The following is a 27,994-nucleotide window of genomic DNA, read 5'->3' on the forward strand; positions in this document are numbered from 1 at the left end:
TGTTGGGCGGCGCCGGGAGCTGCAGCAGCTGGGTGAGAGCGCAGTACAGGACCGGCCGGGGGAGGGGGCATTGCTGCTGTTGCTGCTGGCATCGTACTGTCTGAGAGCCCCGTTCTCACTAACCCCTGCAGCTGGGACTGGGCAGCACACAGAGGCGCAGGCTCGGTGTCTCTTCCACCCGTCCCCGGGAGGCATGGCGCTGGATTTCCTGGCTGGCTGCGCAGGAGGTGAGAGCCGAGGCTGGGGTGGGCATGCGTTATTCATATGCAGGGATTTACTACAGCAGCATGGACACTATGCAGAGCATGCACATGGGTGTATGCAGAGCATGCACAGAGGGTACCACTCAGCTGTGCCCCCTTCATTATTACCATGCTGGCATCTTTCTGATTTAACAGGGGCAGCCTCTGTTCTTGGAGAGGTGACCCTGGGCACTGATTGCTCTGAATCTGCAGTACACCCCATCCCTATATTATTCTATGGCGTCTTGTTATTATACAAGCACCACCCAAATATTGTAATAGGATGATGTGAGTAATATACTGGTAGGCTGCCCCCCCCAGTGCCATCTGTGTGGCTGGCACTTCTGCTTTTGTACAATTGCTGTATCATAGTGCTCCTGAATATGCCGGCTCTATATATGGAGGGCAACGCAGGCCCACAATGTGCCCAGAGATGACAGAATGGGAAATGTGTGCCGCTAATATACTGTTTGTGCCAGCCAGCTACAGGGCACAGAGTATGTCATTACTGCCATGGGCTACTGTGTATGCCCTTATTACAGGTGGGTGCCCTGGCTTACAGCTGCCTGTTTCCAGAGATGGCACTGCTCACTGATTTATTCCTCAGTGGCTGCCAATTATGACCCGCTGTGGGGCAGCTAGTGGTGCCTCAGCGTATGTTGGCAGAGACTCCTTGAATGATGACTCCTCGACGTCACAAGACCAGGAGGCAGCCAGTGATATATGTACGTGGGTGGCAGGAGCTTATAAATAAACATTGCTGCTTCTGTCAGAGTTAATACCTCTGGCACTTACGTAGCAATTCCTGGCATTGCCACTTACAATCTACTACAGTGTAATACGTCCACAATGTGTGCTTACAATGGGTATAGATGCAGCGCATGTACTGTGCCCAGTGGAAGGACCTTGGACCTCCAACAAGGCAGAGCATTATGTGATATAAGTAGTGTGCTTCTGTAAGAGGATTGCAGCGGGGAACTGTGTCCTCAAGTCTCCTGTGCCGAGGCATCGAAGGCTAATGTATGCCGCTGCGGATTGCATCAGACAACCCAATGTTTCCATGGGAGAATCAAAAATCTGTAGTCTTTGCGTTTCCTACCTACGTTATCTATATACTTATACAGTTCTCCACAAAGAGAACTGGGCCTGAATTACGTACGGTGGTTACGTAGCACAGAACCTTCCATGCTAGACACCTGCCTGATGTCAGTAGTCCACCATGAAGGCCGCATGGTTTTGCATGCAAGGAGGTGGACAGTTAGGACCTGGGACGGGGGGAGGGTCGTCGGTAAGGAAAATAAGAATAATTCCAGCAGCATTTCACATTTTGAATTCCTGCTGCTCATTGCAAAAGTCCAACATGGCCAGGTTCCGCCTTGCCCCGTAGTGTAGAGTTGACCCCGCCTATCGCAATTGGAATTGCAGATCAGCCCAACAGCAGCTGGAGGCAAGAGCTGATTAGATCAGTGGCATTGTTGTTCTTACAGTGTGGAGGTAAACCTTAATTTACAGAGTGCCTGATGCCTTGAGGAAGCATCACTGGGTCATTGCAGAGGAGAGGCGGTCTACGAGAAGATCAGTGTAGAGCGTGGCATGACTGGACGGAAGATGGGTGGTCTAGATGGGATTTTGCACCTGTGTCTCTAAACTATAATGGTGTCCATAGTGCAGTTGTCATTCATACTGATCGATAGTCCTTTCTTTGGCCCAGTAATTGGTGGCATGAGGAGTTCCAGCCAGGCTATTACACTTCCAGCAGTCCACCCCAACTCTGCACCAAACTGTAATCTGTATTCAGGTACTGGAAGGTCACCGGTCATTTATATCTCTTGTCTCTGGATCCTGTAATTAGCCCCTTGTACCAAATAACCCAACTAAGGGCCAGAAGAATGCAGTTGGACCATAATGGGGTTCAGATTTAAAACTACCTCCTGTTCCGCCCCATTCTTATGTTTGTGTATTGAATTTGCTCCTGATAGGCCTAGTATTTGATTAGAGCGGTAACACAGTGGTTGCATTCATCTATTTAATAGGAAGAATGTATTAGCAATTACTGTTGCATAATCCGTGCTTGGGGCTATTTCTGATCTCTCCAGCATTGGTAGAGTACAGCCAAAACCGGATTCTCCACCTCTTACTGAGTAATTGTCAGTAAATTAGTAACAGTGTACAGCAGTGGTGGCCAATCCGGTCCTCGATATCTACCATCGGTTTACATCTGCAAGTCACCTAGCTGGTGCACAGCTGTAGTCATTACTAACTGTCACTTTTTTAAACCTGCTGCATTCATTCCTACTATAGATCCGCAGGTTGTCTGATATACAGGAACTGTTGGTAAATCTTGAGGACAGGTTTGGCCACCCCTGGTGTACGGTTATGTAGATCAGGGCAGGGAACCCAGTTACAGCAATGCATTTCATGAGCAGCAGTACTGAACAGTGATTGTTCAGTTACGATCATGGGTCGCTGGCTGATCTGCATGCCGCGATGTGCGTCCCATTCTGTTAGAAATGGACGGGCGCTGTACTGTGGCTTTCTTAATCTGGAGGGCGTTACAGAAAATCTAGATGCAAGTGCGTATTCCTGACGGCCACTGCAGCTGCTGGCGCTTCAAAGTTACGCGGATCTGTCGCATCTGCACCTGTGACTGAATGGGCGCACGTGGGTAGAGGCACAACGTTTTCGTGTAGGCTAAGCTTAGTGAACGCTCTTAGACAGAACTGCTGGTTAAGGTGCTCGCTAGGCAGCCTAGCGATCCAACCTGAATCAGTCCCCTTGTTCTGTACACAAGAAGCAATTTATGTCTATATAGATATATAGACCGGGCAGGCTTACAATTTAGTCTGAAGGGGTATTTACAACAAATATCACATTACAGCATTTAGCAAACCTCTTATGACATATAGATTATACTGGTCCCCAAAAGACAAACTGCCTCTGAAATTCGGCCCCGTGAAGCAAACGAGAAATAACTGGGGGGAACGCAGCTCCGCAAACTATACCTGTAACAAATACAGGACCTCATTCTGGTTAGCTTGCAAAGCAGTGTTAATTCGCCGCATTGCGAGCCTGGTAGCACCGCCCGCTGTGCAGCTGATTGGCTCCCGCTAATCGCCGATATTCCCTGAAGGGCTGCAAATCAATGTTTTGCATAAACATCCATTCGCAGCCTTGTGTGGGTGACTGAAATCCTTCGAGGGTTGCCGACCATCGAATACTTCTTGAAGCTCTCGCTCATCTAAATCACTCTCTGGTGCCTTTAGAGCACACTGCTCCGTGAACAGCCACCTGCCCCCAGAAGGCCGGTAGCTGCCCCCATTCACATGGAGATGGCCAGCATTTTTTTGGACCTATGCTCCTGAATATGAGCCTCTTTGGTTCTGGGAAGTTGACTAAATGCTTGGGTACAGAAAGGTCATTGACCGTGTCAGCTGTTCTAGCTCTCGTCTCAGGAACCAGGTCAGGATTTGGTGCGTCACAGAGGTATCGCTAGTTCCTGGTGATTTTGGTTGGCTGTGGCTCGGACTGCAAAACTGATCCTCCGTGACAGCTATGCATCAAATTGCTAAACCTGAGCGTTGGATTCAATGCAAATGTCAGACCATAATATTAGCCATGTACCATTGGATAACGTCCGATAAATTGTTGCAGAATGAAACCTTCACCTCGTCAGCTAGCTGTAGCGTCGGGGGCTCAGGGCAGAGTGTGAGTGTATGACTGGGGGGAGGGGAAGAGTTCCAATTTAAACCCCTCATGCGTCCTTGGGCTTCAGTTGTTGTTCAGTTCAGTTGCGAACTCCTCCTGCACCCTAAACTTATGCAAGTCTCCAAGGGCGCCCGCAGTGAAGACTTGTACATGCAGAAAACATCGGTCACCGTTGCGAACTCACAACATAGCGACCAGACCAGAATGAGGGCCATAGAGCATTGTAAAAGGTACATGGTATGTAAGTGTCAGCTATTGTCCTCCGTTATCGGCCATCTTGGGCTTCAAGATCCCCCCCCTCCATGGACTAACAAATAGGCCTATGCTCCTGAATATGAGCCTCTTTGGTTCTGGGAAGTTGGGCAACTCCTCCTGCACCCTAAACTTATGCAAGTCTCCAAGTGCGCCCGCAGTGAAGACTTGTACATGCGCATAAGTGATTATGCGCAGGCAGAAAACATCGGTCACCGTTGCGAACTCGCAACATAGCGAGTTGGGCAACAGTTCAGTTAAAAAAAAGTGATATTTTTACAGTCGGAGGGCTAAATAAAGAGCTGTCCACTCAGAATTGACCCTAACACTGCAAGCCAGAGACCCCTCCGATGGCAGTACGCTGTTCATTCTCTGCTCTGCTAAATTCTGATTGTCCAGGATGTCGCAAGGGCCCAACTAAACCAGTGACAGACACCCCTCCCCCCCCCCCCCAAAAAAAATATATAAATAAATAATGGCACGATTTAAAGTTAATTAAAAAATAAGAATAGTTATCTATCTTTGGCCCATGGGATCACATGTTCTCAAACTCTGTCCTCAGGACCACACACAGTGCATGTTTTGCAGGTCTCCTCACAGAATCAAGTGCAATAATTAGCTCCACCTGTGGCTCCTTTAAAATGTGTCCGTGAGTAATGAATGTACCTGTCGGGTGACCTGGCAAACGTGAACTGTGTGGGGTCCTGAGGACCAAGTTTGAGAACCACTGCTTTAGATTCTTCCCCCTTAGAACCAAACAAAAGCTGTCTGTGAGGTGGTTCCTTTAAGCGCGGAAGGAGGAAAAATAGGGGAATCCAGTCACGTTGGTTTGAGCGGCAGGATTCGCGGGTGAAGGCCTAGCTCCATAAATAACAGGCTGGCTGTGAAAGGGACATAATGTTTCCAATGTGACCGTCTGAGAGAGACCCAAGCACAAGTTGCCTATTGAAAAAGAGGAAAAAAAAATAAATGTTAGAACCGGGCTACTTGTACTGGAATACGGGCCACCAGCTGGCGGAGCGATGTGCATTGGTAACTGGGCCGGAGAGGCCTTGTGCAGTTTCTCAGGATGTTTTGGAACATCGGTCATGCGCGAGGCAATCCTGCTACGCAAGGTGATTGGCAGGAAGTCGGTATTTATTTATTAACCGTTTCTTATATAGCGCACACATATTCCGCAGCGCTTTACAGAGAATATTTGAACATTCACATCAGTCCCTGCCCCAGTGGAGCTTACAATCTATATTCCCTACCACATATACACGCGCACACACAGACATTCTAGGGTTAATTTTGTTGGAAACCAATTAACCTACCAGTATATTTTTTGGATTGTGGGAGGAAACCGGAGTACCCAGAGGAAACCCACGCAAGCAGGGGAGAATATACAAACTCTGCACAGTTAGAGCCATGGTGGGGATCGAACCCATGACCTCAGCGCTGTGAGGCAGTAATGCTAACCATTACACCATCCGTGCTGCCCCTATTTGTGTGTCACCCATCCTTTTAAATGTCGGGATTTTGTCCTTGTCGGTATTATGACCCATTCGGGATTTTATACCGAATCCGTGACCACGATTACTAAATTAGGCCTGGTCCCATCAGTGCCTAGGCCATGTGGTCCTAACTGTATAAATCAAGACGGAATCAACATCACTGAAAAATGTAAGTTGTGGGTCATACATGTGCACATTTGTGTGTGTGTGTGTGTGTGTGTGACACGTCTGCAGCAAGTTGCCGCTGGTGTCCAGAGACTTGTTTGAGGCTCCTGCAGGACCTGTTTGTCTACGCTCTGCTAGATTGTAAGGTTAAATGAGGAATTTCCTCAGGATTACGTTTCACTCACACCCCCCAAATGCGTCCAATCACAGTGCAGGTGACATGTGGACAACATGCTACTATGCATTTCTGTACATACAAAGCTAAGAGCGGAGTTAAGGACACAGCGTAACGCCTGCCCCCTGCTTTCTATATCCCCGTCAGCACTTATAGCCGTATACATCATGGTCATGTTCTACACGGAAATGTCTCCTGTTACCCACAGAATATGACGCTGAGGGCCAGATGTATCAAGCTTCAAAAAGTGATAAAATGGAGAGTGATAAACAGCCAGCCAATCAGCTCCTACCTGTCATGCTACAGGCTGGGTTTTAAAAATGACAGGTAGGAGCTGATTGGCTGGTTGTTCATCACTCCATCTGCTTTATCACTTTTTAAAGCTTGATACATCTGATCCTGAGAGAGATAAAGAGAGATAAAGTAGCAGCCAATCTGCTCCTAGCGGCCATGTTACAGGCTGTATTTTTAAAATGATGGGAGCTGACTGGTCTGTACTTTATCTCTCTCCCAAGGTTTAGTAAATAGACCCCATAGAGCAGGGCTGGGCAACACCGGCCCTCCAGATGTTAATGAACTACACAACCCAGGATGCTTTGCATTAGTTTTGCTATGTGGCCATGCTGAAACTGATGCAAGGCATGCTGGGATGTGTAGTTCATCAACATCTGGAGGGCTGGTAATGCCCAGCCCTGCCATAGAGTGTATGCTCCACTTTGGCTGGAAATGACAGGGTTAAGACACGAGCGCTACTTGCATATGTAGGTCCTAGGCTTCTTTAGCTTGCAGTATCTCTTCACATGGGAGCCGAATCAGAGCTGGTTGTACAGTTCTGAAAACACGCATCCTAGCAAGCATGGCTGAATCGGGCCCATGGTGAGATCTCTTATCCCCTGTACACACAGAGTTAAGGTCGCAGAGACCGTATAGGGCCTTGCAGTCAGGTTGTTTTCCATCTGCAAGGTATCCTGGTGTAAAAATAGCCGCTCCAATTCTGCCGGATCTATTTCCACTCTCACCCTCGCGTTGCCTGTTTTGTTCCATGTTAATATTAATGGAGCTGTTTAATGGGAAATGAGGCAAAAAAATACATGTGCTGGGTTTCACTGAAGGAATCACAATAGTAAATTTAAACAATTTTTTACAAACACATACATACATACACAGGGCCGGTGCAAGATCCCCCGGCCGCCCCCCCCCCCCCCCCCCCCAGGCAAAAAACCCTGTGCCGCCCGCGGGGGGGGGGGGGGGACGGGGACACACGTGGACCGCCCCCCATTGCCGGCCCGCTGTGCTCACCACTAATTTATTCTCCCTCTATGGGTGTCTTGGACACCCATAGAGGGACAAAGTGCCGTGATACTAACTGCATTATATATATATGTATGTATGTATATATATATATATATATATATATATATATATATATATATATATATATATATATATATATATATATATATATATATATATATATATATATATAGCAGACCGCTGGACGGCAGCACTCAGACAGAAACACATGTACACATGCCTGTGTGTTTATTTCTGAGTGCCGCTGTCCAGCAGTCTGCTATATTGGGAGCCATAGTGCATGGAGTCCCTTTAATATATTTGATTTATTTTGAAGGGATTCCACTTAAGCGTGCCAAAACTGGAATACTTACCCTGTTCTAAGTGGGGGACACATTCCAGGCTTTAGTAAGAGACAATGGGGGTTATTCAGACGATTATTGAACGACTGTGTTTGGATCTTTTCGCTGCCGTACGTGAGTTGATTGATAGGAAACTGGGAAAAATCATTTGATGGTGAGTTGCGAATAGATTTGCATCTGGGCAACGATGGGCGATATTTTTGACAGTCAGTCGCAGCCTTGAACAGGGCGGGATATAACTTTGGTGGGTGGTGGCTATCTGATCGCAGGGTCTGCACATTTGCACAGCAGCGATCTGATCTGAATAACCCCCTTGGCCCCTTAGACGGCCGGTTACAGCTGTCTAACTCTGCGACCTCCCTTTGCTTGTTCATGTGGACACATATTGGATTCTCTGGCCATACAGCTGTCCCCAGGACATCCGAAGGCCTCAGTGTAGATGTTTGTGAGCATATAAATATCCTATTACTCTTCTGCATTACAGCCAGCAGACCCTGGCTGTGGAGACCAGTAACCAGGTGCCATGTATGAGTTAGTGTGGATCCGGTACCTGGGGGCAGCCATTTTGGATTGCTGTTTGTATCCTCTCCAGAGGCGTGTGGGCTGTTCATGGGCCAGCTTTGTATAATAAGATCCAAGTCCATCTTCCATATAAAGGGACATGCAGGGCTCCTTCTAATGGGCAATCTCTCCACTGATATAGGGGGAGATGTATCAATCCTTTGTGAGAGAGAAAATGGAGTTACTTAAAGTAGCCAATTAGCTTTTAGCTGCCATTTCCAGGACTGTGCTAGATATATGACAGAAGCTGATTGGCTGCTTTGGGCAACTACTGCACAGACTGTAAGGGGGAACTTTACTAAAATGGGATTTCTATTTCACATGGGCAACCAATCAGAAACTATTATCTTCTAGAAGGTGCAAAATAAATAAGTAGAACTCCCATCTTAGTAAATTTCCACACTATCCGAATCGGATCCAGTACGAAATCCCAGCGGTCGAAATACCGATGCTGGAATCCCGACAAGGGGGGGCCGTGGATCTCCCCCCCCCCCCCCCGGGCTCACTGCACTTGCCACGCAGCGGGCAAGGTTCCTCGCTACACTATTTTATTCTCTCTCTATGACACCCATGGAGGGAGAAATTGCCGACATTGCGGCGGTCGGGATTCCAGCGTCGGTATTTCGACCGCCGGGATTTTGACTCCATCCGTCCGAATCTTCCTGAATTTTGCAGATGGGAAATGTCTTAAGGGTCACCTTTTAGTTTTCCCAGCATTTTGGAATGGTCTCTGCACCATTTTCCAGGAGACCTGCATATCAGCAGCAGACTCTAGCACAGTGCCAGTGTCTGCTGGTGCTCACTAGAAAGCTGGCCGCCAGAGAGGAGAGGGCCCTGGACACAGACTGCAAGCTGGCTCCCTGATCTTTGAGGAGGGGACAATATTGTTGGATCTGGATTTTTTGGCTATGACCCCAGGGTGTTAAATTTTTTTGCTTTACTTTTAAATATAAAAATGCTTAATTATTTATTTTAACATTTTCGCAGTGCTAATGACCTCAGCTTCTTGACACACGTAGCATTCGTTCTTTCTGTACCATGCTAGTAAGTCGGCAGGAGTTTATAACGCACCATTGTAAAGTACCTTTACTCAGCACAAACAAACTGTGGAATCAGCCTCGGGCCTCACATTGTACATCGCCCAGGGTTACCAGCAGCTAAAGTCACTGATGCACTGATGGCTAACCTTGACACTCCAACTGTTGTTGAACTACACATCCCAGCATGCCCTGATGTAGGCCATGCTGGGATGTGTAGTTCAACAACAGCTGGAGTGTCAAGGTTAGCCATCACTGGTCTTGTCGATGCCCTTGTTGTCTTTCATATTATACCTGTCTCCTAACCGATGTCTGGGTGATGGGTAGACTCGATATGGTTGACATCAACGAAAGGTCAAAGTGAGTTTTTCGTGATTTTTTTTTTCTTTTGAACTTTTTCATGCTTCATAATCCATGTGGACTGCAGTTAGAAACTGTAACATGTGGGGGGCACAGCAAGGGTATGTGCTACACTAATTGGGGGGGATCCATTTTGACAAGGGTTGACATGGACCTACTGACTGTTGATGCTTTGACACCCCTCCCAACTTTGGTTTCTAAAAATTGGGACAGTATGTAATGCCACAAGGGTATGGTCACCTAGATGCCCCTCACCCTCCATGTTCATTCACTGCTGGGACCATGGCATTGAATGGGCACCTATCAGTGTATTGTGGCTCAGCTGTGCTGAAACCTGGGACCGAGCCTTCCAATCCAGACTGTCCCACCTACATCGGACCACTTGGGAGGTATTACATGTAACCTCTGAAAGTGACAGTGCCTGGCTGCGGGAGAGACAGGCTGAGGGAGAGAAATGCAGACTGGTGGTAGTGACCCTTTTTCCATTCAAAGGCAAACAAACCTTGTACAAGAGATAAGGACTGATCTGTGCACTGCAGTCGCTGTGCCGGGGAGGAATGCACAGAGCACGTACAGCTACTGCCATATACCCTAGTGTCACTGAGGTCATCCATGCCAGCCTAAGGAGAATGGGGTACGGGCCATTGGGTTGACACCTGAAATAGGTCGACATGGCTAAAGCCGTCGGGGTCGGAACAAGCATTAAATCAACAATGGAAAGGCTGACTGTCAAAAGGTTGACATAAGTTTTTTATTTTGTTTTGTCCTGAATGTCGACACGGACACAGTCTAAGTGTACTGCGTCTCCTCGCATGGCTCACTGCATTCGCCATGCTTCCGGCTTGGTGCATTTCTGCGCTCGGCACACTATTATATTTTCCCACCATGCAGTAGTGGATGGTAGGGTATGAAATACCGCCTGTTGGCACGTCGACTAAAAAAAAGTGAAACGCTCATGTCGATCTTATGTCTGTCGACCTTCCCATTGTGGCCTAATGCCATGTCTACCTTCAGTGGTTGACCCGAAGCATGTCTACTAGGTGACCCTATCTCGGGAGAGTGGCTCTGTTACACGATCAGACATTATACTGGTGATTCAGGGAACAGATCATTAATCTCCTCATTCTGTTTTGTATGTAGGTGTTACTGGTGTACTAGTCGGACATCCCTTCGATACCGTAAAGGTGAGTTTTAATTTGACACGCACATTTACCACGGATTCTATGTTTCCTAGAAACACTGATTTATGGCCTATGTCATTTGCTGCTGAATGTCCGGTAAATGTGCCTGAATCTGATGGTTGTCAGTGAAGGCAGAATAGAGCCGGTTTCAGCGCAGCCTCAGCTGCCTCTCATCCCGATGGCTTATAGGGTTTCAATACTTCCTTTTACGTTAGTGTTTTGGGCTTTTGCTTTATACACTGTTACTTCATTCTAGCTGCCCATTGTGCTTTTTAGTCCAATGTTTATATCATCAGGTGACATTGCCCTTGGATGTGACGCAGATATGCTTTGCCTTCATGAGTGCGCCCCAGCCCCCCATCACATTGTAGGTGCGACTGTAATACATATTACCCCGATGATGTGCACACATGTTCTAAGCATGTGCAGTACTGGCCAGGGATCTCGCTCTCTCTCTTTCTATACCCCATGCTCACTCTCCACATGAGGGGAGGACTAAAGAGACCATTGCGTCTGGAGCTGCCAGTGTCGCACAATGCTATCCATGTTTATATCTGGTCACACAAGGCCTCATCCTCCCATCCCATCCATCTTTAAGTGACTGGATTTGCATATAATGCCCGTTAATGTGGTTGGCTTGTGGACTGCACACGCCGGTCAATGGGCCTGATTTATAGGTGGGCGGAGATGTAGCTGCATCTATCAATGGACGCCTATCTGCAGCCCCTCCCTGGGGTACACCCATGCGTATGAATGTGTAAGGACTGGGACCCCCCACTGACATTGTCTGTAAATACCGTAATACCACCTGGTGTGTTTTTTACATGCCCAGTCTGTCGGGCCATCAGCAGCTCTATGACAGGTACAGCTAGTCCATGAGTATGACCCTCTAAGATTAGGGACACACCCACAGCACTCCCATAACAAGTCCATAAGGTGGACCACCTTTTCCAGTACACTTCTCTCACCTTGCGTCTCACTATCAACTGGGACTTTTTGCTCACACACCGTGGAGCGCAAGTGCAGCTAATTGAACATCAGCATCTCTCACAACTGTTCCTCGGCCCGATAGGTGTACGCGATAATGATTTGATCAGTTTTCTAATGGATTATTACTGGCCCCTTTGCCCACAATGGCCTGTCAATTTACATCACTTGGGACCAGCATAACCTTTATTATACTAGTGGTGGTATTTACAACATGCCCACTCTGCTGCCTTTTTTTTTTTTTTTGCAATCTACACAAAGTTCACTTCATTGACCTTGGATACAACACAGAGCTGCTCTGGTTTTCATTGTATCCAATGGATTCAGTATTGAATCCCGGCGGTCGGGATCCCGGCGTTCAGAATCCCGACCGCCGAAATGCCGACAAGGGGGGGACGTGGATCGCCCCCCCTTGCGGGCTCGCTGCGCTCGCCACGCAGCGGGCCCGGTGCCTCGCTACGCTCGGCACGCTAATTTATTCTCCCTCCAGGGGTGTTGTGGACACCCCAGGAGGGAGAATGTGTCGGCATTTCGGCGGTCGGGATTCCGGCGTTGGGATTCTGAACGCCGGGATCCCGACAGCCGGGATTTTAACTGCATCCCGTATCCAATACAATGAGCAGAGCGGATTCTATTTCCAAGAGTAATGAACATGACCCTGCTGCTTGATGGGAAACCAGTTGTAGATATCTTCTGGAAGTGGGTAAACTGATATAAACTCGTGCCGTCTTGCAACCTATCCAATTGTTCTGTGGATTGAACTAGATCGTATTCCTAATTTTAAATGGATCTCCCTGTTAAAAGCCAATGCGTCATTTTGCCGTACAGCTACGAAGTGAAGCTATAATCAAACTTGGCTTTTACTGGGCAATCCAGTTTAAGCTATACTTTGGTTGTAAGGCCACACACGTTTATATCCATTTTTCCCACCTTCCACTTCTGCATCATATTTCTCTTCATTGCCCTCGGTAACAGATCTGCTCTGTATTGGATACTAATGTGCCGTATCCAAGGGCATTCAGAATGTCTTTTTTTTTTTTTTTGTTTGTTTTTTTAAGGTGAAAATGTTTTCCAAAATGCCACTTGCCTCCTGCGAGTCCTTTTGTATGTATTTTGTTACTGTTACATTGTTGCTGTTCATTTCCTCTGCTCTCCCAGCTAGGGGATGTCTTATAAATGTTACTTTGTTGTAGATGAGGAATAAGCCTCTTCCCACAGAGTTACCTGCCAGTAAGTATAGACCAGGTGATTTCTCCTTTCATTCAAACTGATTCATTCTCCAATAATTCTGTATTTATCTGGAGCAGAATAAAAGGATCAATGTGTTTTTTGTGTTGTTTTTTTTTATTCTGTCTTGTGTCCGTGTCCCGGGCTTGTAAATCCGCATTATGTAGTGTGTGGTCACAAATCATCCGCCTCCATGCATGGTCACCGTTATTCCCCAGAGACCACCCGTTGTCTCTTTGTCTTTCCTTTCCAGAGTAACCATTGTATTAAAAGGGGAACTACACAATGGAAATCTGCTCCTAGCTGCCAGGTTACAGGCTGTGTTTGAATAGTGACAGTAGCGGATTGGTTGGTAGTTTATATCTCTCCAGATTATCACTCTCCAAGGCTTAGTCCATCTGTCCCAGGGTGTAAATGAAATAGATATTTGTCAGGGGGCTGTAGCTGTCTGTATATGTAGTAACACAAGTGGGAACGGACAGAGCTGTAAATTAAAATGTCTCTGGGTTCTAGGCGCACTTTGCCCATGGAGAAACAGTGGCATCGGTACTGAAGCCTGCCTGATCATGCTTGTAATACATTGATACGTTTGCACAATGGAGCGTTTTGGGTTCCGCCATCTTTCTGCATGTGCCCTGAAAGGAGAACGTGGCTGTTCACCCTGATCTGCGGTGGGGAAACCATGTGGGCAGGACAAGGCCATGAGCTTTATGTACGAGTTCTGTGTATAGCAGCATAAATCTCTGCTGTATGCTGTCACATATGGTATTGCTGTGGCCAGCAGGGACGTGCAGTCAGGGGAGGCAGTGCTTCCCCTGTCATTTTGTTTCAAAATAATACAAAGAATATACCTGTGACACATATTCTGTGTCATAAGTATTTTCGTTACTTGTGAGTTATCCGGGCTGCCGATTTTTTCATTGCGCCCGAAATCGTGGGCATCGCGTCGGTCGTGGCCGTTATAAGGAGCCGCGACGCGATGCCCACGATTTCCCATAGACAGTAATGTTAAAAGACACGATGGACCCGATTTCCGACACGATTTCCCATAGACAGTAATGTTAAAAGACGCGATGGACCCGATTTCCCATAGACAGCAATGTTAAAATAAAATGACAATGTGAAATTGGGCAATATGTTTTTAAAAAAAATGTTTCATGGCCCCCCACCACCGTTAACGCCACCCCGCTATTGACGCCAACCCGAAGCGTGGCGAGCGCAGCGAGCCCGCGAGGGGCGGCGATACGCGTCCTCCGACCTTTTCATGCCCTACTATCCACTAGGGCGTGGAGTGAGAATAGAATAGTGTGGCGAGCGTAGCGAGCCACCGAGCCCGAAGCGTGGCGAGCGGACGCGGACACCTTCACAGGGACACCTTGCGGGCTTCACAGGTGTCCGCGTCCCCTCGCGGGGCTCGCTGCGCTCGCCACACTATTCTATTCTCACTCCACGCCCTAGTGGATAGTAGGGCATGAAAAGGTCGGAGGACGCGTACCGCCGCCGCTCGCCACGCTTCGGGTTGGCGTCAATAGCGGGGTGGCAATAACGGTGGTGGGGGGCCATGAAACATTTTTTTTAAAAACATATTGCCCAATTTCACATTGTAATTTTATTTTAACATTGCTGTCTATGGGAAATCGGGTCCATCGCGTCTTTTAACATTACTGTCTATGGGAAATCGGGTCCATCGTGTCTTTTAACATTACTGTCTATGGGAAATCGGGGATTTGGAGCTAAATCGTGGGCATCGCGTCGGTCGGGTGTCCTTAAGTTAACCAAACTTAAGGACAAAATCGGCAGCCCGGATAACTCACAAGTACCATATTTTCTTTAGATTATTTTACTAGATTGAATTATTTAATCTAGTTTGGGAGGCACCGATAAGCGTGCCTCCCATAAAGAACGGCAATGGGATGAAGCGGGGGGCGGGGCTAAGCAGTTGGCTAAAAAAGCCCATTAAAAATAACGCCAAAAGCGGCACTTCTAGAAGTGCCTAATTGACAAGGGCTGCTGTGATTGGACAGCAGATCCAGCTGCTGTCCAATCACACCAGCCCCTGTCATTTAAGCATGACAGTGTCACTTTTGTTCCCCCCTCCCCTGCTCCCCTGTGCCCTGGCTCCTGAGTCCCGGTTCCCTGCCGCGTGCTGTGTCCCTCTCCCCTGCCTGGTAAGTACACAATTTTATGACGGGGGACAGAGGTGGCGGCGGGGGACGGCTGCTGCGGCGGCGCTGGTGTCGGCGGCGGCCAGGTGCGGAATGGGGGGTTGGTGGGGAGGACGGAGATGGCGGCGGGGGAAGGTTGCTGGCTGCTGCTGGAGGGGGGGGGCAGCAGGTGTCGGCTGCAGCCAGGCAGCAACCTTCCCCTGCCGCCAGGCCCGGGGGGGGGGGGGGGGGGGGGGGGTGCGGTGCGGTGCGGTGATGGCTGTGACAGTGCCTCTCCATTCACAGCCACCACTGCACGTCACTGGTGGCCAGATGATCCCAGCCAGTGACTGCTTTATACAAGGCCACAACTACAGCAAAACCTCATAGTGAAGGCAGCTGAAATCGGCGGCATCTCGTGGGATGTGCAGTTTTCTAATACGCATGTAGCGAAGAGCAATCAGCACAAGCAGTGCGCAGCGATGTGCAGTGAGCAATCTGTCGGGCCATGGAGAACACTGGCGATAGTGACGCACTTATAAATAAACGTACTACTACTACTACGGTGCAGCACATCGCTATGCCCCTACACACGGAGCGATGTAGGGGCATTTCTAGTGAGATTGCTTAGACATTACCCCTTATTAGGGATGGCCATCGACCATCGATGATTAGAAATCATGGATGGTTCCTGGCCGATGTCGAATAATTTTGCATCAATTGGGGAGAACCAGATGGTTTCCCTCCATCGATGGAACAGCAAAACAATGTTTTGCTTTTTTTTTTCTTCAAAGTGCCAGGACACAGAGCATAGCTCCGCTCCCCTGACACCCACAAAGCCCCTCCCCATATTTTGATTGGCCCACAGGCCAATCAATCAATCAAACACAATGGATGACCATCGATATGTAAAAATATTAATGGTCATCCATTGCATAGTTTAGCACTATCAATGGCAACTATTGATGGCAATGGCAACGATGGCCATCCCTACCCCTTATTCGCTATGTGTAGGCCCCATTAGAATGGGAACGGTGTTCTTGCTCCAGGCGGCTGGCAACTTTGTCTGGACAATAGAGAACCCCTACAGAACCAGGTCTCCAATGTCCTTAGAGCGGGGAGGGGGTTGTATATTCTTAGTATATTGTAATCTCAATCGCTAACTGTTCTTTCTAATCTGCATTTGTTTGGTTCAATATGTTCCCAGTAGTGTCCTTCAGTAATATCCTGTTGGCAAGGCTCCTGCAATCCAGTCATTCCAATGCTGGGCGAAATATTCACATCATAATAAAAAGTCTGTGCACAGTATCCTCCCAGGAGACTGGTGCTGGCCTTGCTCACAGCGCTATAGGCTCCGCCACCAACATGGTTTCCCACTCTGCCAGATCTAATCCCATTGTATTGCAGCCAAGAACAGACTCTCTTCTTGGGCTGTAGGGATGCCCAGTGCAGTGACCACATACATCCACTAGTCTAGTGCAGTGGCTCTCAACCTCAGTCCTCAAGGAACCGCAAGCAGTGCACGTTTTCCAGGTCACCCGGCAGGTGCACTCATTACTCACTGACACATTTTAAAAGATCACAGGTGGAGCTAATTATTTCGCCAGTGATTCTGTGTGGAGACCTGGAAAACGTGCACTGTTGGTGGTCCCTGAGGACCGAGGTTGAGAATCACTGCTATAATCCATCTGTCTATGACCAGTCACATGCCACAATGTTTGTGCACTACAATACCCATGGTTATTGGGGACAAAGCTATGCTCCGTGTTCCGGCACCTTGGAAAAAAACAAACATCGGTTTTGGAGGGAAACCATCTGGTTCCATATCGATTCCACACCGGCCATGAACCATTGACAATTTCAAATCAAACGCTGAGCCACCTATTGCATCCAATATTCCGCTGCTTAAAGCGATACTCCAAAACAAAGAAACCTATATACTGACAATATTGGTGGCCTTTGCCAGATGTGTCCTCATCCACATAGTGTTTGCACTGCGTATCATGCCACGAATAGCGGTGTACTCGTTCCAATATTCTGCATCTTATTCAAGCATGCAGGGTGCCAGGGGCACTAGATTAGTATTACGGCCACACAGGAATTGGAATAAAGTGTTTGAAACGCTGCAGATTGAGCATTACGTTATGTGTCAGGTGGCATGGCGTGGCCAAAACTATTTCCAGATGTATGACTAATGCAGGGCTAGCACTGGGCCTGACTCAGCAGGCCATGCAGCTTTGCAAACACTGCTATTCGGCAATGCGTGTCAATGTTGGAGCGCGCGAGTGCCCTCTTAAACTGCGGTCGCATTTTCACAGTCTAATAGTTGACTGGCTGGCAATGGGGCATTGCAGGGTGTGGTCCAGACAGTTTGCTGGGTGGGTCACTACAGCTGCCTGATGCCACTACAGCACACACTGCTGATGCCACCCGTAAGATGATGGCCTTCCATCTGGCTGCGCAGAATACAGCAAAGCATTCGCATACTAGCAATGCAATTGCAACACTTTGCAATCGAATCGCTAGCGGGGACCCGGCATTGGGGTGCGCCAATGCCCTCTGCTGGTCACCCCCCTGCATGCTGCCGAGGAGAGTTGTAGTTTTGCGAATCCTCACAAATCTACAACTCAAGATGAATCAGGCCCACTGCATAATATATCGTTCACACAGCCACATAGCGATATATCGCTAAGTGTACCGGCCCGTGTACAGCCCATATGCCAACGAATGATGCTGTTCAGATCTATACCATCGACAGTGCAACACCATATATGCCTGTGTGCACTTGCCCGATTTACTGGCCGTAAAATCCACCTGCAGTGATTTCTCTACCAGACCCTGTTGCCAGCAATATCGGTCGGCCAATTCATAAGTGTGTATGCAAAAACTCATCTGTGCATAAACTTTACCGAACGTTGGACCATTCGGTGGGTTGTCCCAGATTTAGTCCCTGGTAGAACCACCTATTCAGGATCCACTGTAGCTTTCCCCGTTTATGGTAAGCTAGTTACTTGTATGGGAGGCGCAGTGTGTTTTATTATGTATGGAATGCGTTCCTGCATACAATGTTCTCCGCCTCCCCTTGTACTATAGGAAGCAGAACATTGTGTACTTAGTCCGGAAACCTTGCATTGTTGTACGGAACACTGAGCCGTCTGGGTAAACATGTGACTTCACTATTTGTACAGGTTTCTTTAAGGAGTTTCCATTGGTCTAAGACCCACCCCTCCCCTTTCAAACCAAGCCACTTATTGGCCCGTCTGAACAGCTCTGAGTGGCATCTGCATGTGTAGCAATGTTTTGTCCTGTAAGAAGTGTAATTATTGTGCAGGGATACAGGATAATACACGTGTGTTTGGCCTGTGTGACTGTAACCAGATTGTCTGGCAGAGCACAGCAGCATTTCCTCTGCCCCTGGAGAATTGACACTAATAATACTTTGACTTTCAGTGGTTAAAAAGGGTGTGGCCTCCTGGGAGATGGGCGCGGCCATGATGGAGGCTATGGACTTGGTTAGGGGTAACGGCATGTCCTTATTTGCTCATTGTTCTGATTGGTTGGAGACCGTTCTTATTTATACTACATTTTTTTATTTTTTTTTCTATATTGAATTAAACTAGGGGTATGCTATGGGCTATTGATGGTTAGGGGTGTTGCTATGGGCAACCAACCGGAATCTACTTATTGGTTGCCCATAGCAACATCCAATTTTAGCAAATCAACCCCTTAGGCTACAGAAAGGGGTGGAATAGGTTAGGCGGCGGTCAGAGGTCCAAATCACATTAGGCAGGTGCCTAGGGGCAGATGCTTGTGTTGGTACTGTCAGCCCAAATTGTACCAGTAACTGCAAAGTATTTTGTGTACTGTACTGTATGCCATCGTATATGTAGTGTAACTGGTGGGGACCTGCACTTACTGACCCTGTAAGCAGTCTTACATAGCACATATATGTATATACACTAAAAAAAAAAATTGTCACAGTGGCTTTTATTGTTCTATAAAATTGGCAATTTTCAAATGTGGGCTTCTAAACAATACATGGAAATAATAAAATCGGGCGTGGTGTGTGTGGCGTTACTGTTGTGCATGGGAGCATCCTCCTCTTTAAAGAAGCTTCTGGCTGTGGTGTAGGACAGTTAGGGCTAGGCTGCAGAAAGGGTGGGGGAGGTTAGGGTTAGGCTGCAATATAGAATGGTCCAAGTTAGGCCATAGGAGGAGTGGGGGAGGTTAGTGTTGGGCTGCGGTATAGAATGGTCAGCTAGGCCACAGGAGGAGTGTGTGTGTGTGGAGGGGGTAGGGTTTGCTGCGGTATAGAATTGTCATGGTTAGGTTGTAGGAGTGTGGGAGGTTAGGGTTAGGCTGCGGTATAGAATGGCCAGGGTTAGGCTGTAGGAGGGGTGGGGAAGGTTAGGGTTAGGTATACAATGGTGAGGAGTGGGGGAGGTTAAGGTCAGGCTGCTGTATAAGAAGTGGGGGTGGTTAGGGTTAGGCTGTAGGAGAAGTGGCGGAGGTTAGGCTTCAGGAAGGGTCAGTTAGGGGTAGGGCAAAATAACTTACCTTGGAGATTCCGCTTCCGGTATTCTGACTGGGAATCCTTACTATTAAGAAAGTTCAGTTCCACTACAAGGGTTCAACAAAACAAAAAGTGCCTTTTTTACTGTTGTATTATGCGGTGACCACTTATTTATTGTGATCTGTTGTATAGCCATGGTACATCAAACAGGAGTGTAATGTAATGTCGTTTACGTTTTAGGTGCGACTGCAGGTTCAGAGTGTATCAAAACCCCTTTACCGTGGGACCATTCATTGCTTTCAGTCCATCATCAAGCAGGAAACAGTAAGTAATCTGTATTAAATCTGTTATTTATGTACAGTGGTCTGAGCAACCTTCTTGGCTGAACCCAAACCATCACTGAGACGCAGGAGAGTGTAACCTGAAGTCATAAAAAGCCAGTGACATCACTGAGATACAAGAGTGTATCCTGAAGTCATTAGGAGCCAGTGACATCACTGAGACGCAGGAGAGTGTATCCTGACGACCAGTGGCGTAAGTTCATATCAAGTGCCCGAAGATGGCAAAGATGGTAGTGCCCCCCCCCCCAACTACACATACATAGCATAAGTGACCCCCAGATCTACAGACAGCACCTGCAACCCCCAGAATGTAGTAACTGAAACTAGGATTTCCGTCCCCACCCCCCCCATCACCAAACACTGTCCACCAGTCCACGTCAGCCTACAATTTTCAACATCGGGTGCCCAGATAATACACAAGTACTGCCTTTTTATATTACCCACCGTGGTCCATTTCACTTTTAACAAAACACAGATCGCCGAGTTCCATATGCTTTTTAAATATCTTTCTTCTATACAGACGGTCACCACCGTCTGTCCCTGGTCTCGTGCAGAGGCCCATTTGTAAGTGGGAAGTGTTTTTCCATCCAATTCATTTATTTATGGACACCACCCCCTTCTCTTAAAGCATCCTTCTACATACTATATCCTGGCATGAATCCCCTCTTTTGTCTGTGTGTGTGTGTATATGTGTGTGTGTGTGTGTGTATGTATGTATGTATGTATGTATGTATATACATACATACATACACTCACAAAAATACATAGTCAAACATCTGTATGCACACATACAGTATAATAGTAACACACACAGATAAATATATACAGTGCACATTCCTGTCACACTCACCATGATGCTGGAGAGCCTGCCGTTTAGCCCTGCCCCCTTTTCGGACTGCTCCTCGAAGCCTGCTAGGGTGATTCATAAAAACTCTTGGGAGGTTGGGGAGGGGTGTGATGAGCCCCCTCTTCATCTGGTTGCCGGAGAACTGACTGCATTACAGTGACTCTAAAAGTAAATTAAAGCTCCCAGCAGCCCTGAGCTTCCTGCAGCAAGGGCTGCTAGGAACTGTAGTTTACTTTCAGTTTCATCCCTACCCTGCACCTATGACCCGGCTGCTGCAGCAGTGATATCGGCACTCACTTTGATCTGGCTCCTGCGTCAGATGATGCCCCCATAGTTGTGGTGCTGGCTCCTACTTTCCTGTGACAACTGCAGCAGCAGGTGCGTTACCGCTCACTGCAGAAGTCATAGGCTCCTGGTGCCGGCTCCTCAGTACCCCACTTAGTGGCTAATGCCCGGCGGCCAATGTCTTCATTGCCTCCGAAAGTTACGCCACTGCTGACGTCATTAAGAGCCAGTGAAACCACTGAGATGCTTATAAGTTCATGGCAGCATTCTCCTGCATCTCAGTGATGTCACTTACTGCTAAATGACCTCAGGCTATAGTGTCCTGTGTCTTGGTGATGTCACTGACTCCTAGCAACTTCAAGCTAAACTTTCCTGTGTCTCAGTGATGGCTCTTGCTGCTAATAGTTTCAGGTGGTCTCACTGGCAGTAGTGACTTTACTGATAAGCAGGAGTACGTAGCCTGAAGTCACTAGGAACCAATGATGTCACTGAGAAGCAGGAGAGTGTAGCATGACCTAACTAGGAGCCAGTGGCATCACCAATGATGTCACTGAGAAGCAGGAGAGTGTAGCATGACATAACTAGGAGCCAGTGGCATCACTGAGAAGTAGGAAAGTGTCGCCTGAAGTCATTTGGAGCCAGTGACCTCACTGGGCAGCAGTGACAACACTAACAATGAATAACCATTTTGAATTATCGGAAAGGCCGTGAATTTAATGACATCTGATTTGGGCCCTTTGGCAGTCCTTGTGTAACTTTCAGTAGATGGATAATAATTGCCCATACTGGATGTCTCCTTACCTGCTGGGATTATCTTCTGCAGAGCAGTCACATTGGCTACAAGTGGCTTTGGACATTGCGGAAAGTTTCCAATCCCAGCCCAGGGCCTGATTCCAGTAATTACGCTGCTGCTGAATTACCCGAAAGCCTCCACTGACCTTCTATCATTCATCTAGTATATTCTGGTTTCTATATATCTTTACACCAGGCCTCATAAAGGAGATGTAAGTTCTGACACCCGTAGTTTGCACACACGGGATGTTTCTGTTTGTGCAGAGTACGCTGTACAGGGAGAGTAAACAGCACTTGCCATAGGGAACATTGAACCCACTATACACAAGCTTCCCTTTGTAACATTGGCTCTGGATGAAGTGTACAGTTCTTGTATTAAATGATGGAAACATGGTGTAGTGGCTAGCATTGCTGCCTCACATTACCGAGATCACAATTCTCAGCCAAGGCAAGTTAAGCTGGGTACACAGTGAGTGATATATCAATGCTGAGCATACACACTGCGGTACATGCAGATGCTGTTGATATTGTCAGATTGAGCTGCACGTACAGGCAGAAGGGGTAAATATGTGTTTTATGTTCTATAGTGGACAGTATGAATGGGTTATTTTTTTCCTGTGGGGGACTGATATTGTACCTTGCCAATTTTAAAATCTCATTAGGTGTGCCTCAAGTTGAAAATCACTGGTCTGGGTTGACATTAACAAAATGTCGACACAGGAAAAGGTTGACCTGTAAAAAAATTGTATAACAGACAAAAGACCACCCTAGGGCGGTCAGATGGGCGCTGCCGTGGGATGTGAGGTCAAAGTGGAGCTGCTACTTGAGGGACTGAGTAGGTCCCTAGGTAAAGAATAAAAAAGGAAAGTAGCGCTCAACAATGAGGAATTAAAGTAAAAAACATTTAATGTACATATAAATCACAATAAAAATTACATATTAATATAATGAATAAAAAAATCTCTCATATACGGCCCTTTGTAAGCCACTGTGTAGATAATTGGTTAGGATCCGCTCATATATTACCGCCTAAATAATGTCCCAATTTGGAATGGTACAGTTCTTAAGAGGGAGTAAGTTAGCTTTCCACTGGATTCAAAAAGGTATTTTTGGAGGTAGATATAATTACCACTGCGGGTCACCTTGGAATCTTGTATCCGTTTAGGATTGCATGAATAGCTGTGATCTCCGTTTGGTGAAGTAGATGAAACTTTCTCCGCTTTAGGAATCACGATGGTTGTGGAAAGAGATGGATATTTCCCAATAAGCAGTTCTCCAATAGTAATGAGATAAAGGCAGCTGGTTTGATCCAGAAAGTGCAGTGCATCAATGGCAGTTAGGGGGCTTGAGAGTAGCAGCTTCCAACGCGTTTCACTGCCTCTAGGGGCAGTTTTTTCAAGGATATCCTTGGGACAGGTGATGGGGTATGGGAGAGCTGGGTGTGAGCAACCTTGGGTGTGGGCTGGGCTTGTCAATATCACTGTTGGGGGCAGGCCTGGTATCTATGTTGGCGCTTGGATTCCCCCAAGCGCACAGGCGAAGTAGGCGCTGCTAGAGGGGTAGGGCGCATTTTGCCCTTTAAAAACGGCAGGGAGTGGCACCATGCTAAAACAGTTTAGATCTAACACTATAGTATTCTCTGCAAAGCACAGCCAATACAAATTACTGATGAGACCTAATCAGCGGGTATCTCATTCTGTAATGTAAGATCTGACTTGATGGCATTATGTCTGTTTTTCTATTGTAGGCATGGGGACTATACAAAGGAGTCGGGTCCCCAATGATGGGACTGACCTTCATCAACGCTCTTGTGTTTGGGGTGCAGGGAAACACCCTGAGATACCTCGGCAGGGATACACCGTTAAACCAGTTTCTGGCAGGATCAGCGGCTGGCGCCATCCAGTGTGTCATCTGCTGCCCAATGGAACTGGCAAAGACCAGGATGCAGCTGCAAGGAACTGGAGAATACAAATCCCGCTCCAAACACTATACGAATTCTCTGGACTGTTTGGTAAAAATCTACCGAAAGGAAGGGATGAAGGGCATCAACCGAGGCATGGTCTCCACATTCATCCGGGAGACACCAAGTTTCGGCCTCTACTTCTTGACGTACGATTATCTGACCAGGTACCTTAGCTGCGAACTCAACGACGGCCTTATAATCCCCAAGCTGCTGTTTGCCGGAGGCATGTCGGGCATAGTGTCTTGGTTATCGACCTACCCCATTGACGTGATCAAGTCGCGACTTCAGGCTGACGGTGTCGGCGGTGTGAACCAATACAACGGCATTCTGGACTGCATGAGAAAGAGCTATGAAGTGGAAGGCTGGAGAGTATTCACCAGAGGTCTGACCTCCACCTTGCTCAGGGCCTTTCCTGTAAATGCCGCCACCTTTGCCACAGTCACCATGTTCCTCATGTATATGAGATCGGAGAACACAATCAACGAGTGTGAGGCTGGGCCGGCAATACAACAGCCGACGAGCATGTAAACGTTACTGTGCCATGCCGGAACAGATCGCGGTTGAGTTTTTTTTTATATATAAGCGAGTTGTATAAATATGATGTACATAAGTGATATGTATAATTGGTTTATATGCATTTTAGACAGGCTTTCGCCGCTGCGGTGTAGAATGTGGCCTTCTTTGGGAATATCGTCCCACAGACGCTGGTAACGTGATGTCACCACCCTATAAATGTTGTTGCGACTACTTTTAGTGCAAATCTATCTCATGCGAGATTATGGATACTTGAGAAAGCTGGCAGCTAGTGTCAGTCCTGAATCATTTTAATATTACAATATTTGATTGTAAGGTGTTGCGGCAGAGTGTACTGCCGAAACGTCGGTCATGCGTGATACACGCATATGTCAGTATGTAACATATAGATTACAGCTATCCACCGGCTTCATACTTTTAAATGTTAACAAACTCATGCAAACCCCTACCCAAAAAAAAAAAAACTTTATATAAGGGAATTGGGATAATAGGTCCAAAATATGTTGGTCCAAATGGGAACAGCCTATGGTCGACACTTTTGTAACATAATTACTCTTAAATTATTTATTAAAACAAAAGGGAAACACTTGAATTGTACACTATCAGGAGATATCCTGCAGGTGGTGCTGTTGCAAATAAACTAACTGGGTGACAGGTTGGGTTGCAAAAGGAAACTCCTTATTTAATGGACAGAAAGGATAAAACCATTCTGCACTGCTGGTGGGGTGGATGTAACATGTGCAGTGTTACATTTGGGTGAGTTATTTTGTTTCTGTGCAGAGTAAATACGGTCTGCTTCATTTGTACACTGCAATTTAGATTTCAGTTTGAGCACAACTCACCCAAATGTAACTCTCCGCACCTGTTACATCTGCCCCACCTGCAGTGCACATAGTTTTATCCATGGGTCTTCACACTGTGGCCCTCCAGATGTTGTGAACCTACATGTTCCAACATGTATTGCCACATTTTTTCCTATAAGATCATGCCAAAACTGTCAGGGCATGCTGGGACATGTAGTTCCACAACATCTGGAGGGCCACAATTTGAAGACCCATGGTTTTATCCATTAGAGATTTAGCTTTTGCGAGCCATCCTGAATAAGGACCTAAATTCCTACACAAGTCGACTTTTTATAAATCTTGTTTTTGCTGTAAAACGTTCTTGTTACAGTGCAATTTGTGCAAACATCTCTCCCTCCCCCTTCAGTAAACTTCCATTGCTTTTAATTACCTGCACAGGTACGTGTTATAGATTTCTCATCTGGCTGCTTTTATGACCTACACTAATGTAAGGCCTCTTTTGTGAGCATTATGTGAATATGGCTTTTAGCTACAGTTAAAGGCGTTTAATGTCAGATATTTATTTTTCCATAGTATAATAATAATAATACAAATAATTTACTGTATGTTTTTTAAATGCCGTAATCATGTCGTATATGTATATATTTATCAAGTGCAGGGGAGAACTTTATATTGCTGAAGCAGCGACTGGACAGAGAAATATGTCTGTTCTCATTCATTTATTAGCTGGTAAGAGTCAGATAAGTGGGGGACGAGGGAAGGACTTGTACAAGAAGTAGTGCGAGGTGGTAGTTAGCAGAAGTGTAAAGGTGCATACACACTGTACAATTTTTTGGACCAATTTGGTTGAAAGACATTTCCATTGAACCCAGTGTCCTGGACGAAAGATGTTGACAAAAGATATTGTCAACAAACAAACGATGAATGATGATGCGCATACCTGCCAGTTGTTCATCAAGATTGTTTGTCAACTGTGCATGCAGCTCAATTTGTATATCTTTCAAAAAGAGCCTATAAACTGTAGCTAGATCTTTCTTCTTTCGTCTGTCGTCAATATCTTTCGTCAACATCTTTAGTCCAGGACATTGGGTTCAATGGAAATGTCTTTCAACCAAATTGGTCAAAAAAATTGTACAGTGTGTATGCACCCTAAGGAAGAGCTGGGCACTGCTGCTGGGAAACCAGAAATCGCTGCTTCTAAATCCAGTGGCAAAAATCACTGAAAATTCAGCAATTTGGACAAATCTCCAGGTTACCCCCTACCTGCTGGTTTATAGGGAAATCATCACTTTGTGCACATTTATGTGGTTTCTAGGGAAGACTGGAGTATGCCGTATTTGATAAAATCTATTTTTATTTGTAAGACTGTTTATAAAATATTTGTTTACGGCTAGGTATAAAGCTGGCCATACACTACTGCTTCCCGGGCAGCAGGATCGCACGCCATATATTGCATGATACCCTGTTCCCCACTGCCAGGAGCGGGCTCCGAGTCTTGCAGGTGTGGGACCTGCCGATCCCATCCATTGTGGGTGGGGCCGACCATCGGATGCCAAATATATCCGTTTTGGGCCAATTTCTTGTCCCAATCAATCGAGATTGGGTCATAGTGGAATAGTGTATGGGGGCCTTAAGGGACTACAAACTGTTGCAGTTTTTTTTATACCATTACAAGACTTTTAAATAAGTAACCTAGTATATTAATTATTTAGGTGTAAAGGAGACCATACACAAGTCCGATTTCACCCAATTACAAAGTATTGGGACAATTTTTATTGTGTGAAATAGGCCCCAATTCGGAGGTGTATAACATCAGATCGGATCTGGTGCGCAGTCCTGTGCGCATCGGATCCTAGAGATTTTATGTGCAGCACATAAGATAAATCAGAATCTGACCATCAGCAGCTCAGCATGGTTGCTTTTTAGCACCCGAGATGTATTGCATCTGATTTCCTTTGAACTCCCCCGGCAGATTTCCAGGAATCTTCTGTCAAGTGCCAAGTTAGATGAAGCCCTCCCGGGGCACTGCAGGGAAAACGGGTCTGACCTGTGCCTCAGTCTTTTAGACCTGCACCTTTTAGATTGTGGCCACAAGCAGAACACTTGCGTACGATTCTGGAGTAGGCCTCGGCCTAGGACAGAGACGCAGGGTTGTAACTGAGATCAGAGATGTGACCCAGGCGGCTGGCCATCATGTGCACAGCCATGGAGGCATAAATGGATGGTGAATACATACTGTAATATACACCTGTCATGTTGTAGCATCACTACAAAAGAAACTGCAGTGCTGAAGGTTGGCCGACGCCTAATTTGTCCATTAGACCGATCGGGTATCCCACCAATTCTATGTGAAATATTGCAGCTGTCTTAGTTATTCAGCAGAACTGAATGCATACATAAATGAATGTTATATAATTTGTGCCCAACTCAGGGGGCAGACATTGTGGTACTGTGAATGGGAAGAGAACAGTATTTTATTCTATTTTTATAATCTGGGATCAGTGACCGCTTTTACAGTTTTACAGGGAAAGGTGCAATAGTTTTGTTGAGTTGTTTCCATTTCTAAATCCAAATGAATTTTCTCATCCAGCCTCTACCTGCCGCTGCTCGTAATTACGTTGGCGACTCCTCCGTGTGTTAAAACATTTACCACCCCTGGAATAACATTACTGTACAATGAAATACTGATCACAAATAAAGGTCTTTTTTTTATTCCAAAAATGCTGAGT

The 27,994-nt window shown here is 46.7% G+C and overlaps 1 protein-coding gene across 3 annotated transcripts; it reads left to right on the forward strand.

Annotated features, from left to right (window-relative positions):
• LOC146050552 (mitochondrial basic amino acids transporter-like) lies at positions 1–27,979 on the forward strand. 3 transcript variants are annotated; one of them, XM_083167618.1, is made up of 5 exons: positions 2–227; positions 10,789–10,832; positions 13,010–13,046; positions 19,941–20,024; positions 23,713–27,979. In XM_083167618.1, the coding sequence occupies exon 5, from the start codon at positions 23,746–23,748 to the stop codon at positions 24,454–24,456; it is 711 nt and encodes a 236-aa protein (XP_083023744.1). In that variant the 5' UTR covers positions 2–227; positions 10,789–10,832; positions 13,010–13,046; positions 19,941–20,024; positions 23,713–23,745; the 3' UTR covers positions 24,457–27,979. The 3 variants fall into 3 exon arrangements, with proteins under 3 accessions (XP_083023743.1, XP_083023744.1, XP_083023745.1); XM_083167617.1 differs by lacking the exon at positions 13,010–13,046 and having other exon boundaries at positions 1–227; XM_083167619.1 differs by lacking the exons at positions 10,789–10,832; positions 13,010–13,046.
• Positions 27,980–27,994: the final 15 nt, after the last annotated feature.

This window comes from Crinia signifera, chromosome 12 (assembly GCF_055691185.1).
Source record: "Crinia signifera chromosome 12, ASM5569118v1, whole genome shotgun sequence".
Taxonomy (NCBI): Eukaryota; Metazoa; Chordata; class Amphibia; order Anura; family Myobatrachidae; genus Crinia; species Crinia signifera.

Excerpts from the sequence above, each read along its gene's own strand:
- LOC146050552 (XM_083167617.1), top strand. The coding sequence starts at position 194 with ATGGCGCTGGATTTCCTGGCTGGCTGCGCAGGAG. Across the intron at positions 228-10,788 it reads CCTGGCTGGCTGCGCAGGAG|GTGTTACTGGTGTACTAGTC; the intron begins GTGAGAGCCGAG and ends TTTTGTATGTAG. Across the intron at positions 10,833-19,940 it reads ATCCCTTCGATACCGTAAAG|GTGCGACTGCAGGTTCAGAG; the intron begins GTGAGTTTTAAT and ends TTTACGTTTTAG.